General features: G+C 40.0%; 2 protein-coding genes across 4 annotated transcripts; one reads left to right on the plus strand and one right to left on the minus strand.

Moving 5' to 3' along the window:
* The first annotated feature begins 382 nt into the window (after positions 1–382).
* LOC105392455 (eukaryotic peptide chain release factor GTP-binding subunit ERF3A) lies at positions 383–12253 on the plus strand. Of its 3 annotated transcripts, none has more exons than XM_048626765.1 (12): positions 383–832; positions 1884–2158; positions 2513–2624; positions 2922–3068; positions 4246–4391; positions 4808–4962; positions 6031–6148; positions 6524–6727; positions 7296–7454; positions 10208–10312; positions 10690–10858; positions 11238–12253. In XM_048626765.1, exons 1-12 carry the CDS (start codon positions 595–597, stop codon positions 11279–11281), a joined length of 1872 nt encoding a protein of 623 aa, XP_048482722.1. In that variant the 5' UTR covers positions 383–594; the 3' UTR covers positions 11282–12253. The 3 variants fall into 3 exon arrangements, with proteins under 3 accessions (XP_048482722.1, XP_048482724.1, XP_048482725.1); XM_048626767.1 differs by having other exon boundaries at positions 390–655; XM_048626768.1 differs by lacking the exon at positions 383–832 and adding an exon at positions 915–1166.
* Positions 12254–13227: 974 nt separating this feature from the next.
* LOC105392442 (DCN1-like protein 3) lies at positions 13228–15521 on the minus strand. The gene is made up of 3 exons (XM_011564065.3): positions 14986–15521; positions 14683–14908; positions 13228–14575 (listed from the first exon to the last, which is right to left on the minus strand). Exons 2-3 carry the CDS (start codon positions 14753–14755, stop codon positions 13647–13649), a joined length of 1002 nt encoding a protein of 333 aa, XP_011562367.3. The 5' UTR covers positions 14756–14908; positions 14986–15521; the 3' UTR covers positions 13228–13646.
* Positions 15522–15538: the final 17 nt, after the last annotated feature.

Here is a 15538-nt window from a genome sequence, read left to right on the forward strand (position 1 = left end):
ATTTTTTTTTAATTTGCTGTACTGTACACATACGCATACTTGTACGCTTGCCACAGCACTCGATTATTTTGGTCTTGGTTGTATGTATCTTTAGATTCTCGAGTAATCACGGAGCGCTTTTTGGAGGCAAATAACCTTTCAGAATGAATATGCTTTCAATGAGAGGCTTGATCTCTCGGTCGTCTGACGAGATGGACAGTGAATGGGCTCAAACACGGCGATACTATCACAGATTAGAGACTTCAATTATTATTTTTGTATTGCAACCCTGAACATATGCAGCGGAAGTAGTCTATCCAAATTGTGTGCCATTTAATAATTTATCCTATTATTTCAAAGAATTCTTCTATTTTGGCCATATTTAGGCTTCTTAAATATATTTTTTACAATTTAGTTAATCAATTTAACTACCAGATAATGATTTGTCTTTTAATATTTCAGTAAATTTATTATAACATATTTGGCTATTTGCCATGAACTTCCGGTGGAAGATAAAGACACACGCGGATCTATCCTGAAAAGAACGCGAAATAATATAAAAATAACTAATAAAACTACTCATATTTGGTAAATTAACATTAGATCTACATAAGTATGTCCAATAACGGTGCTCCGGACTCTTGGGAAACTCAAGCCGATGTTATGGGTGAACAAGGTGCAAAAGATTCTAATGATGTGTCTGAAAAATTTTCCACGTTGAATGTGAATGCCGTGGAGTTTGTGCCTACTTTTGGTGTGCCGTCACAGGCTAACGACAATAGTGATTCACCCACAACACCACAAAAATCTGAAAGCGGTTCTACAAACTCAGCAGGGAGCCCCGTTTTGAATGGTATGTCGGACGTCTTGTCAATTATCTTTTCGCAATAATACCTACTCCTGTCAATAACCTTTAGCGAGCGACTATACCGGTGTGTCGTCGCTAATTCGTAGTGTTTTAGTCAAATTGTAATTCAAGTCATTAGTTAGTGTACCTTTGACATTCACCGTCCAACGTGTAGCAGTGCGAGTGAGTCGGTGAACGTAGTTTTTTTCCTAAATCCAGTTCTAACGGGTTATAGTAGTGAGACACGCGGCGCGCGCCACCTCTTCATCTCTTCAACTTACCATTTCTCTTGAGCTTTTGTTAGTTTTGTGTTGTTAACCTATCAAAGCAATGGTTAGAGGTTAGTATTATCATTTCAATAAATTAATTTAGCATTAGCATCTCTGCAAAAAAGTTATTTAGTTAGAAACCCAAAGCAATCTTACTCTCAACAAATTGTCCAGAGAAAGTGAGACCAACTTTTTCTAAACTTTTGATATACTTAGTTCTTATACTAGTCTAAATTATTAGTACAGAGACTGTGTGACTTGGCTAACACAGGTCATGGACAAAGATTTGCTTAGAGCACATCAAATTTACTGATGTAGCTAAACTAATATAAAGTTTGTGGCCTTCATGTGTTGTCACACTTCTAGTTCAAACCATAGTATGATTGATAGTGTCAATAATTTGAAACAGAAAGTAAGCGTAATACTATTAATACAAATCACAATAACTATTCATACAAGACTGCCATTAATATTAATAAGTAATCAATTATACTTTTAGCTAGAAAATTCTTCACAACTCACATATTTTTCTTTATCTTATCATTCGTATTGGCGTGCATACCTCATATCAAAAAAAACCCTGCAAAACAGATAACAAAACCAAATAAGTAAAAAAAAACACCTCACATAATGTGGATGATTGTACTAAAACTCAAAATGGTCTAATACATTTTCACTGACCGCATAAGTTGTTGCAAACTCCTACGCATCACACTGCGACTGTTGTACTTTTGAATGAGCTATGGCGGGTCTATAAATATGGAGTAAAGTGACGGCGATTGATCCAGGTTGTGGAGATGGTGGTTCAGACAGTGGAGCGGCGTCCGTGTCGCCCCGCGTGGAGGAGCCGCCGCCTGTGCCGGCCCCCGCGCCCGCGCCCGCCCCCGCCACACCATCCCCTGAGGAGGAGTCAGCCCCCGCCGCCCCCGCGCCTGCGCCCGCGCCCGCGCCGCGACCCGCCGACGACTCACCCACAGCCGAGAGCTGGGAAGTTGAAGCTGATGATGCCCTCCTCACACCTGAAGACAACAATGATGGCGACGAGGAAGAGGTTGATGCTCAGGTTAACAATCTACTTAATTATTTGTATGTGTAAACTAGTTGTTAATTGATTATTCATACATGGTCACACAAAAGTGCTAATTTTAAATGTGTTAGATAACTTTGGACAACAAAGTTTGTGTTGTGTTATTCCATGGCTAAATTACATAAGCACAGATAATTTATCATTATCACAGTGACATTGTTCTCTGATACTAGGAGACTCTAGATTTTACAAGCTGAAAATGTTTTATCTAACTTCTTCAACTCTGATTTCCTTGAGTTATGTGCAGAACAAAGTGTGCATTTTTATACCGTTTCAATCCAGTGTCACTATCTATTTGTGCAGTTAAATAATTTATATCTTACATTTCAGGAGGATGGTGAAACAATTAAAAAGATTCCTAAAAAGAAGCCCGTGCGAACCATGGAAGAGTTAACGCGGAGCAAGAAGGAACATGTGAATGTTGTATTTATAGGACATGTCGGTGAGTCTACTACAAGTTGATATTACTTAAAGAGTACTATGAATGTACAGATTTTGTTCATGTGTACATAAGACAAGACATGATGATGATCTTGGCTAGTTTCTATATTAAAAGTCTAACTATGATCATAAGCATCATTTACTTGAACCCATATTTTACTGAATGTAATAAATCCTGAAGAATGTTTCTATTATTACACAAGAACAATAGAATCACATGTTTCATACATAAATATTTCTTATGACTAACTTTACTATGGTTTTCTTTCTTCACATAACGTGAGTTGTACTTCCCCAGACGCCGGCAAGTCGACGATCGGCGGTCAAATTATGTCCCTCACGGGGATGGTGGACAAGAGGACACTGGACAAGTACGAGAGAGAAGCAAGGGAGAAGTCCAGGGAGTCGTGGTACCTCTCGTGGGCTCTAGACACTAACCAAGAAGGTAAATACACATATTCTATTCTATTCTATGTGGGAATGTAAGTACCTGCACCTGGCTCTCATGAATGAACCCGTTGTGCATATCCCCTAAGTCTAAACTGTCTTCCTAAGCTTGGACCATTTCCCACCACTGCAGGTGGGTGGGTTTACATAATTGTTTATTGGAAGCTGGTGCAAGTGACAGTGGTAACTTAGCCACTGTAATTTTTTAACATCTATCACTAGAGCATCATAATTATCTGGTTGGCTTTAAGTAGTCTAGCCAGAATAGCAGAATTCAATACACATCCATGGATATATGTTAAGGTTCTATCACTGCAACTTTCAACCTTACTTCCTTTTACTTTACTAAAATATTCCACATGCTAAATAATGAATTCAAGGTGTGTATGGGTGACGTGACGCGAGTGTGTGATTCACTCTATGTGGCACAATCAAGGACGTCAGCAAAATTCGTACTAGTTTAAAATCAGCATTTAGCACTTCTGCTTTTTTGCAGTTTTCCTTTTATTGCATGCAATTTTATGTAATTTTCAACTCAGCTAAATGTCACGTTTTTTAGAGCAAAATTAGCTTCGTAATACATGGTTCTTGTTGGATAGAGAGTAGCTCACTAACAAATTAATAGGCCTCCTTCTTCTATTAGAATCGGTTAAACTGATCCACGAACCGGCAAACGCAGCGTGGGACGCCCTCCTGCCCGCTGGACTGACGACCTTAGGCTGGTGACGGGTAGTGGTTGAATGAGGAAGGCCGAGGACCGAGTGTTGTGGCGCTCCTTGGGAGAGGCCTATGTCCAGCAGTGGATGATTATTGGCTGATGAAGATGATGAAACTGATCCACAGATTACCCCCAGACACCCTCACAATCCTACTGCCTATGCAGACATGGTGGCCATAACCATACTGTCATTGTCAAGCATGCATTTACCTATTTCTAAAATTTGCTCATAATTATAGAGCTTCATTATGCCCGAGTGCTAGAGACCACATAAATACCAAACCTATCTCCTTCCTAATATCCTTCCACCCAAAGGCGGTTTTAAATAAATCGCTTTAAGCGATAAGACCATCATTTGTACATGTCTTAGATTAAGTTTTTTGTAATAGTGACCGTGTTTTGTGCATTAATAAAGAATATCTTAACTAACCTAACCGATTATTCGTGTAATTTCCAGAGCGAGACAAGGGCAAGACGGTGGAGGTGGGGCGCGCGTACTTCGAGACGGACAAGAAGCACTTCACGATCCTGGACGCGCCCGGGCACAAGAGCTTCGTGCCCAACATGATCGGCGGCGCCGCGCAGGCCGACCTCGCCGTGCTTGTGAGTACTATGTTGTGTTATTTGCATATGAATATGATGGGCTTTCCTTTCAAGACGGTTTTATGTAAGTTTTATACCATAGAAATACTTTTAAAATCATCATTTTCCAACAATATGGGTCTAAACTCGACACGTCTTAGTCGTTAATTACCTAATTTTAATAACCATTCGTCATTAGTCCCTATTTGTGGCTTTAGGAAAGCACCTTAATTAAGGTATTCAACTTCTAAAATTCCTAAGCTTTCACGACGCCTTTCGTCTCAATGTTGATGGTTATTAATGCGCTATAAGTGGACGCATAATCCACTCAGCACAGGATGCTATGTTTGGCCGCAACCTTACGATTACTGCTGCTGTAGCCCTCAAACCACATCCCTTAAGACATTATAACAACAGCTAACTCACCCCTTCTACAGGTGATATCAGCGCGTAAGGGCGAGTTCGAGACGGGGTTCGACCGCGGCGGGCAGACGCGCGAGCACGCCATGCTGGCCAAGACGGCCGGCGTCAAGCACCTGGTCGTGCTGGTCAACAAGATGGACGACTCCACCGTCGCGTGGGATGAGAAGAGGTGAGAATTTAAACCGCCGACGGAATAAGAGGGGTGTTTTAAGTTCAACGTGTCTGTGTTTCGGTGTATCTGTCTATGGTTGTGTAGCTCCCAAACCATAGTAGTCATCTTGGTTGTGTGTCGGTGTATCTGTCTGTGGTAGCTCAGAATAATGACTGCGTCAAGCACCTGGTCGTGCTAGTCAACAAGATGGACGACTCCACCGTCGCGTGGGATGAGAAGAGGTGAGCTATAAGTCATCAGTTATAGTCGTGGCCTAGGGTGCCTATCCTCCAGAGAAGTGCTAATCTGCATTGCCATGGATGCGTTTGATATTGGTCCACATAGTATAACACTGGTGGTAACGCATTACACTCACATTATTGGAAGCATAGCTGCGTAGCACATCTCTGGTGCTCTTGTACTCTTGTGATTTTGATGGATTTGAAAACTTTTCACAAAGTCGAAAAAGGCTGATTTGACTCTTTAGCTTTATGTGTAATCTGCCTGTCTGTGTTGTGGTCTATGGTATTACCCCTTTCTTGATTCATATCATATCATATAACGATGACGTCATGTGGTGTGACCAAGGTCCCTGTTTAAATAGGGAGTAGTTTGTGTACTAGTTCAATGTATCTTACAGCTTGTGTACAAAGCAGATGTGCAGTTTTTTGCTATTTAAAGACATAAATTATCGTTTTCTAGCCCCATGAGATATTTATCTTGAAATTTATTTTACTTTATTTCAATATTTAATATCTAATATTTCTTATAATAATAATAATCGTTTATTGCAGACTGTAAGTCCATAAAAAGCTAGCTAGTTACATAAATTTCTTAAAATATAATATTAGTAAGACAGGTACAAAAACAAAAACAATATTAAAAGACTAAAACAAAGTAAAAACAACATAGAAACTTAAATTAAATTAAACATGCAAGGCCACCCAGTGCTGCCATATCGGGGAATCATAACGATTGCAGAGTGTGTTCAGAATACTGTTGGAGCTGCACCAAACACGCTGCATCATGGATGCTGCTCTCTTGCGCAGTATCGCAATCTTATACTTTATTCTTTTGATATTTCAGATACAACGAATGCAAAGACAAAATCCTACCTTACCTTAAGAAATTGGGCTTCAACCCAGCGAAAGATCTCTCCTTCCTGCCCGTGTCAGGGCAGACCGGACAAGGCTTATTGGAACAAGTAAGTTTCATTTACTTATCTAATTATGCTTATAAATAAAGATATTACTACTACAATGCTATTTTTATACCACGAACCACGATCGATGACGGCAAACCAACTTAATGTGAGCATAGATTGTGATTTTCGTATAATTTAATAATGTTTGTAAAAGTATAATGGTACAGAATGCTAACCTAAAACTTTTTCATCGTTACACCAAAAATATTTAAAGTCAGTCTAGCTGTTTAATTTTTTTTATTTTTTTTATTAATACCAGATACGCATTTGAGTAAATCCACCTTAGTATATCATACACTTACCTACGTCCCTAACTGGATTTTTTCACTGGTGAACCCACCTTTACAACAACCTCTAACGACCCACAACCCTCAGGTTTCAGAAGACATCTGCAACTGGTACCGCGGCCCCTCCTTCATCCAGTTCATCGACGACCTGCCCTCGCTCAACCGCAAGATGGACGGCCCCTTCATCATGCCCGTCGTGGACAAGTACAAGGACATGGGCACCGTGCTCATGGGCAAGGTGGAGGCGGGCACTACTAGGAAGAGCCAGACGCTCTTCCTCATGCCTAATAGGGTGAGTTGTTTATGACGCATGAGGCTATCAAACCTTTAAGTCGCAGCGCAAAAGTCGATTTGACCGTGACCGATAAGTGAGTGAGTGATCCTATAATCTACTAGTTGGCCCCACGGCACGGGTCCGTTATCGACGTCGATAAACTCGCTTAGTGCGCGTTCCACCAATCACAGCGCCGGTGCCGTATTTATGGCGAATCGTGATATACGTTTACCTACGTGGATTACAGACCGTACTACGGAGACTGGAGTATAGTGGCTGAACGTGTCTGCTATTATGACTGGTTAACCCTTTTATCATAGTGACAAACCCTAGACCAGCTTTGTCACAGTCATGCTTAAAAGAAGACCATGTGACTAACATTCATTTTGTCTTATGAACTTTTTTATGTGTGGCACCCCCGCGCTGGCCCTAAAATTTCATATATCTGTCATAATTTGTTTGAATTGAAGCAAGCGCGCGGGTGACATTTTCTTCAGGCAAAATGTTCTATGGGCTGGGCACCCTTCCTTATTTCTTTTTGAAATCATTGTGTGTCACAAATTGACGTCCTATCTCCCGTTTCCAGGTGCAAGTGACTGTGGACCAGCTGTGGTCGGACGACATCGAGGTGACGTCCATCGGGCCGGGTGAGAACGTGAAGGTGAAGCTCAAGGGCATCGAGGAGGAGGACGTGTCGCCCGGCTTCGTGCTGTGCGACGCCGCCGAGCCCATCACCACCGGCCGAGTGAGTCCCTCAATACTCAATCTTTCCTCATCAGCCAATAGTCATCCACTGCTGGACATAGGCCTCTCCCAAGGAGCGCCACAACACTCGGTCCTCGGCCTTCCTCATCCAACCACTACCCGCCACCCGCCTAAGGTCGTCAGTCCAGCGGGCAGGAGGGCGTCCCACGCTGCGTTTGCCAGTTCGTGGTCTCCACTCGAGAATCTTTCCTACCTCTGTTCTATAGTAATAACACATTCGAAGTCAAATAATTGACTGATCGATCGCGTTTAGGCGATAAGTCCGCCCTTGTATACCAGTTTAGTTTAATTCCATCTTTTATTGTACCTATGCATTTTGTATACAATAAACAGGGTGTCCACTATCTGGAAAGTCAGGGAAAGTCAGGGAAAAGTCAGGGAAGCTCAAGGTGGTCAGGGAAAGTCAGTGAAATTGATGGACCACCTGGAAAGTCAGGGAAAAACTACTATCAAAGCATATTTTTTGTCAAAATTTTAGTATTTTACGTTACTATTTTAGACGTGAAATACAAAAGTCATAAAATAAAATCTCGTTTAGTTTATAAATATTTTTGAATGATCCATACTATTTATAAGAAAGTAGCTGTTCCCGAGCGCTTCGCTTCGCCTTAAAAAGTTTTCCCGTGGGAATTCCGGGATAAAAAGTAGCCTATATTCTTTCTCACGGTCTAGACCGCATGTATACCAAATTTCATTCAAATCCGTTCAGTAGTTTTGGCGTGAAAGAGTAACAGACAGACAGACAGACACAGTTACTTTCGCATTTATAATATTAGTTAGGATTGAAGAAATAAAAAACTTAATACTACATACTCACTATTGCAAATACAAGAAAAAATCACACGTTTATGGCAAAATAAAAGAGGGTTTATAACATTGTTGTTGTTAAAAAAATAAGAGCCTGGTACTTATGTATACTTAATTTAATTTATCATTGCTACCGACTGTAGCGACGACATCCACACAGTAAGGCAGATTATATAGAAGACCGAAGAATATATTCAGTCTCTGTGTCTAGTATGAAAAAGCCTTTGACTCAAGGCCAGGGCAGTTTTGAAATCCTTGCATGATTTGGCATACATGTAAATCGACTAGCGCTATATCAAGGTGTTAAGGTGTCTGTACAATGCCGCTACTATTACGTCCAAGTACAGGACCACAAGACAAAACTTATCCAACTGCAACGAGGAGTATGACAGGGGGGTGTGATATCTCCGAAACTGTTAACAATGCATTGGAAGATATCTTTAAGATGTTAGACTGAAACGGACATGGCATATTTATAAATGGCGAGTACATGTCAAACCTCCGCTTCGCGGACGACAGCGTTATTATGGCAGAATCACTGCAGGAACTCAGCTGAGTGGTAAGTGGTCTAACTGCTCTTAACGTGTAGGCCTCGGTATGAACTTGGACAAGACGAAAGTCATGTACAATGCTCACATCAAACCGGAGCCGGTCATCGTTGGTGAGACAACTATCGAAGTTGTGCAAGAATACGTCTACCTCGGGCAGACTATTTGGCTAGGCAGAACAAATTTTTACAACGAGGCTGCAAGGCGCATCCAACTGGGTTGGGTTGGGCTGCATTTAGGAAACTGGGTCACATAATATTATCCTCTGCCAACCAGCCAGTACGTCCTGCCAATGATGACATATGGTGCAGTGACGTGGACACTGACGGTAGATAAGAATGGTCCACCGATTTAAAGTCGCTCAGCGCGCTATGGAGTGAGCTATGCTTGGGGTTTCTCTGATAGATCATATCAGAAATTTAATGAGACTATCATCCGTCAGAAGAGTAAGGTTACCGACATAGCTGTCAAAATTTGCAAGCTAAACTGGCAGTGGGCTGTTCATATCTCTCGAAGAACCGATGACCGTTGGGGTAGACAAGTTCTCGAGTAGAGTCCTCGAACGAAGTGGGACGCCCTCCTGCCCGCTGGACCGACGTCCTTAGGCGTGTAGTCGGTAGTAGCTGGATGAGGAAGGCCGAGGATAGTGCGTGATTATTGGCTGATGATGATGATGCAAAAGTGGTATATTAAGCCAAAAAGAAGTGACTAAGTTTCTAAAAAAGTTTTTCGTGCTTTAGAAAAAATATTATGTGGTTCTTCATAGTAAAAAGTCACGCGATCAACAAATTTTATCTAGGAAAGCTTAATTTTATTTAGTGAATTTTCAAAAGTCGTAAAACAAAAATTGTTGAGTCACGAGTCATGTCTTTTCGGCTCAGTATGCCCTTTTTAAATAATGATTGCGTAAAATATTTATGCAGCCCCCCGTATAAATATTTTACGAAATCGAAGTGTCAAACAAATGAATGCAAAACTTTAAGCTTTCTTTATCTAATTGTAGTAATTGGGTTTTTAATTTCATCTCTGGTCAGGGAAAATTTCTGAAATGGTCAGGGAAAGTCAGGGAAAAGTCAGGGAATTTTTTGTAGCATTGTGAGTGGACACCCTGATAAAGTGTAATAAATAATTCACAGCCGCGACCGCATAGTAACTAAGCATGATTGGAAAAGCACTGAATCATGACTCCGTTGGCTTGGTCACCTAGTAAGGATGGCCATGCAGCGTACGAGCATAGTTAAGAAATGATAAGTAGGCCTAGACGTATGACAGCCACATAATATGGCTATCAACCGTCTAAAATGCAAAATCAAGCAGCTAAATATTTAAATAAAAATAAGATTAGTTGCAAGAAACTAAACTGTATTTTTTGTTACAGGTATTTGATGCTCAAGTAGTGATTTTGGAACATAAGTCTATAATTTGCGCCGGATACTCAGCTGTGATGCACATCCACTGTGCAGCCGAAGAAGTCACTGTTAAGGTAAATATATTGTTGGAAGAGTATTTATCATGTCACAATAGTTAATACTTAAAATATAAGTATAAGGCGCACCCTAGACCTACAATAATATTGTGCAATAAGATTGAATTACGTTTTGTATCCAAATGACGTTTGCGCAATCTTCAATATTAACCCTAGACGATCAATTATATTGCACAATCTTCAATATTGCGGAATATAATTGATCGTCTAGCGCACAGATAAGAAACAATGTTAAAATGGGTGACGAAATATGTCTAATCATCCTTACTCGTACCGTCAATACAAGTAGTAATACTCCCATGTAAAGACCCCATAAATATTGTAACTTTATGGTTACGGTTATAGCAATCAATTTAACCCGAATATCTTTGCAGGCCCTAATCTGTTTGGTGGACAAGAAAACGGGGGACAAGTCGAAGACGCGGCCGCGCTTCGTGAAACAGGACCAGGTCGCCATCATGAGGATAGAGTGCGCGGGCGTCATCTGCTTAGAACCCTTCAAGAAGTTTGCCCAGATGGGCAGGTTCACGTTAAGAGATGAAAGTGAGTATATTTATTTATTGTTCTTTGACATGCATAGGTTTTCTTTCATTGGAAGGAGACCCGTGCCCCAGCAGTGGGGACCTGATGGGTCGTGATGATGATGCATAGGTAATTTGGAAAAGATCTGGTATAGATCATCAGCCCATAATCGTCCACTGCTGGACAAAACTTTTCCCAAGAAGCGCCACAAACAGTCACCCATGGCCTCTCCCTTCACGCCACTAAGGACTCCCTGACTTGGAATACATTATGCTATGTTCTACTATTCGTAGTCTCTACTGCAGCAGACATGACTGCCTCCTTGACATGGAAACCTTTCTGTAATAATCTGATGTATTTAATAAATTATTCTTACTAATTACTGTTTTCTTTGTTACAGATAAAACGATCGCTATTGGTAAAGTCCTGAAGGTGATTGAGTAAACACGGCACTACGATTTGTAATTTAGCTAGGATAGGCCTTTCGAAAACCTATATTATCAGAAACGCATGTATTCCTCAATGGTGGGGTTGGTAGCGCGAGCGCCGAGTGTTGCTTCACCGATGCAATGAGTTCATGACACATTTATGGCCTTCTACTCCCAATAATAGTAACACTAGTCCAGTAAATTGTAAATCTTTTACTAAGATTTTTATAGCTACTGCCACGAAGCAGGATATTACAATGTTGCTGTACAGATTGCGACTTTATTTACATAAAGCTTTTACAAGTGACTTGATTGTTGGCGGCACAGTCCACAGAGTTTATAATCGCGAACCACTGCTTTCTTTCCGTATGTTGATGCTTCACGGCGGGACCGAGGGAGGAGCTCTCATTACTCTAGTTACATTTCTCTTTCATACTTACCCTCTTAAAGTAGTATTTATTTTAAATTATGAAAATTACGTTTTTCTAATTTGCTTCTCTATCTTCTATTTATATTAAATTAGTAACGTTTTGGTGAATTGTTGTCTATTTTAGTCACACGTAGGTGAACCCCGCTTGTTTCGCACTTGTCTGTTAATGTTAGTGTCCGCAATAATTCATGTTGTTTTATCAACTTACGATGATAATTTATTGCTTTCACTGGTACGTCATGTATTATTGTAGGAAGAAACTGAGAGTACTTATGGAAAGTTTTGCGAATTAATATGATGGTGGTGTTTACATGTATTTCTTTGGCCCAACCCCTGTATTGTTACGATAAATGTATATTATGAAATAAATTTCAGCTTTTTTATGATAATCTGATTAATTACACGTAGGGGCGTTTGTATATTATTATTACTGATATTTAGTGTATATGATGAGTGGGACCGGGCGGCGACCCCCCAGTGCCTTGCGCCGCCGCACCCGCCCCGCTACACGGCGCAGACTATATTATTTTGTTTAAATAAAATAAATTTATTAATAAACTTCGAGTTTCATTCTCTATCCCTGAACCTTAGGAGCTATTTCAATCATGCGAAAAAAGTTAGATTTCCGACATGCCTATGGGTGTAAACGAGAGTTCTTTGGTGGAATTAGTTTCGCACCTTTGTATTTAAAGAGGTAATGTAAGTCGAATGGTTTCATGTTCTATTGAGGTGTAGATTTTAAAAAATTCTGGGATTTGGCTTTTTTCTGTAGAGGTTTGGAGTCAAGCACAAAATGAAGTTAGAACTTTCTTTAGCGGCTTAGTGAGTGGCCAGCTTACCTACAAATTCCCAATGATACTGTCATAAAACATTGCCCAGTGCTTGACCCAGGGTGTATTTTTGTAACAATTTAGACTGGCTAGGTATTATAACAACTACCTATTTGTAACTTAAAAAACCGGCCAAGTGCGAGTCGGGCTCGCGCACAAAGGGTTCCGTAGCAGCAAAATTACAGTTAAATCAACCTATCTCAAAAACTATAAGAGATACTTTGATCAAACCAAAAATCGTTGAAAGAGTTAATTAGCATGCATCACCTCTATTTTTTTTAGAATTTTATACCCCGTAGTTATAAAAATAGAGGGGGGGGGACATACTTTTTACGACTTTGAGAGCTGATATCTCAAAAACCGTTCACTTTAAGAAAAATGTTTTTTAGAAAACTTTATATCATTTTAAAAGACCTTTCCATTGATACCCCACACGGGTATGTACATCGAAAAAAAAAATTTCATCCCTCAGTTACATGTATGGGGGGCCCCACCCCCAATTCTTTTTTTTACTATTTAGTGTCATATTTTTGTAGCGGTTCATACAACACATATTCCCATCAAATTTCATCACTGTAGTACTTATAGTTTCCGAGTAAATCGGCTGTGACAGACGGACAGACGGACATGACGAAACTATAAGGGTTCCGTTTTTGCCATTTTGGCTACGGAACCCTAAAAAGGGTAATAATCATAATAACATTATCTGACAAATTGTATATTTACATCAGTAAATTTTAATATTGTGCAAAATAATTCATACTCCACTCACGACCTATGATTAATGTAAAATAATATAATTGTTATCTTTCATCACAATGATTGTATGGTAGACGCGTCTATGCACCGCTCAAGCAGGGATACAGTCCTTATACTATGTACAATTTGGCAAATTCCATGACTGGAATGTTGTATAATCTTCATTTAATCTAATTACTTATTATTAGCTACACAAATATGACAGCTATAATTATAAAATATAGTAACATATTTACAATTTATTTAAAAAATCTCACATTGAGAGCTTCACATTCACAATTTCAGACACTGCAGTACTACACATTATCAGTCTCAACAGTTTAAGTACGTACCTAGAATAGAAAAATTTGGCAAATGGGAATTCAATCTTGTATTCTGATATCATTCTTGGTAATATTTTGATTCATCTGATCATTCTCGTACTCAACAAAGTCATCAAACAGGCTCGGCCAAGCCTCGGTGTCGTCGTAGCTGCTGAGATCTTCACCCACAAACTCACAGAAGTTAAGAAACATGTACCAGGTGTCCTTGGGCACCCCGCGCACGTGCGGGCTGGCTTCCAGGTACGCCAGCCAGCGCTCCAGGATGGGCGGCTCGTTGCTGGTGAACACAAGCCTCCACAGCACTATGGCAATGTCAGCCGGAAGTATCCTTTGCCCTGTACTCACATCCAGCCCAAATTTAAAAGTAAATCTGTAGAGATCTTTAAACTGTTCACTGTCTCTTCTCAATTCACTTGTAATATCGCTTAATTTTTGCTGAATTCCTTTGATGGAATCAGTTTTCATGTTTTTTAAGCCTTGTGTGAATTCTAATTTAGTGAATCTGCACATTTGACTAGCGTTCAGCTTCCACGCGAGCACAAGCACCTTGAAGTCATCAGGGTTCAGCTGGAGATCATTACATAGGTTTTCTATACCTTCTGCTAAAATGGCATCTTCTAAGGAGTCTTTATACTGATCAAACAACTGGTTTATCTTGGACTCAGACACCCTGTTCTCATTAGATCCTAGAGAAGACATAGTTCGAGGGATTGAAGGAAGTTTTTGATAGAATGGCTTGTTGGCCTTTTCAGCAGTTAGTTGTACTTTTGTTAGAGCAAGGCCTTCAATGTAAATATTATTGTCACCGTGCATATTTTGAGTATTAGCATTGTGTGTGGTGTCCCGGCCGGCCTGGCGGTGGCAGTTCACCGAGTTGTCATTTGAGTGCAGCAGGGGCTCCTCGGGAGGGCAGTCGGAGACCACTAGTGCAGGCACTTCATGGGTCGTTATAATATCTGTCATCTCTCCTGAAATTGGGATTTTATTTATTTTACATTGGGTATAATATGTATAAAACTATACTTTTAGTTACAAGAAAATTATTAATTAATAAGTACAATTATTTGTTCCTTACCATCATGGATTTTTTGAGATGTAGGGTTGTCATTATTAGCTTGCTGTTGAAAACAACTCAAACAGTGGCCCATTTGATAGAATACTGGTATTAATATCGAAATACATAAAACCGTACTGTTGAGTACAGTTCGTCACGGATGCAAATTCTTTGACGTAAATGCTATTACACATAATGATACAAGGAGCACTTTTCTTGAGCACTCTTTAGAGCTTCCACATAAGGCCTGAAAACAAAACAATTAACTAATGACAATGAATTATGATGCTGAAAATAAATGATTGCCGTAAAAATTTTACATACCAAAGAACCAATTCATTTCAATACCATGGCGTATAAATCACAGAAATATGAGCAGCACGTAGTTGGTTGCGATTGCTAAATGCCAAAAGGGAAATAAAGAACCATATTTATTTGTAAATTGCAGTTTTATTGCTACAATCACATCAGCTTTAGCTCCACTCCACAATTTAATTCCAACAAAGTTTGACAGTTGCTGACAGCTATATTTTTTTTGGCTAATCAAGGAGCTGTAATCTGTGAACCTACATAATAGAGTGTAACCGTGTAACCTGTGCAACAAATAAATATCACTCTCCGCTCCACTTCATCCGTGTAGGTAAGACTCGATGTTGATTTATTTTCAGGGGCGTGAAATTTTTATTTCAAAAGCGGAATGTTAAAAAGTGTAAACTTTTGCAAAAGGCCTTTATCACACTGAGCTTCAAATACACAATACACTACATTTTAAACAATAAAAATAATCTTCAGTTGGCCGTGCCTGGCGTGGCGGTGCGGACAGCCTTATGAGCGCCTTCTCTTTGATAGTTTATGATCTACTCTCTATTGTCTATGG

This window comes from Plutella xylostella, chromosome 17, assembly GCF_932276165.1.
Source record: "Plutella xylostella chromosome 17, ilPluXylo3.1, whole genome shotgun sequence".
Taxonomy (NCBI): domain Eukaryota; kingdom Metazoa; phylum Arthropoda; class Insecta; order Lepidoptera; family Plutellidae; genus Plutella; species Plutella xylostella.

Coding starts and splice junctions, on each gene's coding strand:
- LOC105392455 (XM_048626765.1), top strand. CDS start 595: ATGTCCAATAACGGTGCTCCGGACTCTTGGGAAACTCAAGCCGATGTT. Junction 4,963..6,030: donor GTCGCGTGGGATGAGAAGAG/GTGAGAATTTAA, acceptor TTGATATTTCAG/ATACAACGAATGCAAAGACA. Junction 10,859..11,237: donor GTTCACGTTAAGAGATGAAA/GTGAGTATATTT, acceptor TCTTTGTTACAG/ATAAAACGATCGCTATTGGT.
- LOC105392442 (XM_011564065.3), bottom strand. CDS start 14,755: ATGGGCCACTGTTTGAGTTGTTTTCAACAGCAAGCTAATAATGACAAC. Junction 14,576..14,682: donor ATCTCAAAAAATCCATGATG/GTAAGGAACAAA, acceptor TCCCAATTTCAG/GAGAGATGACAGATATTATA.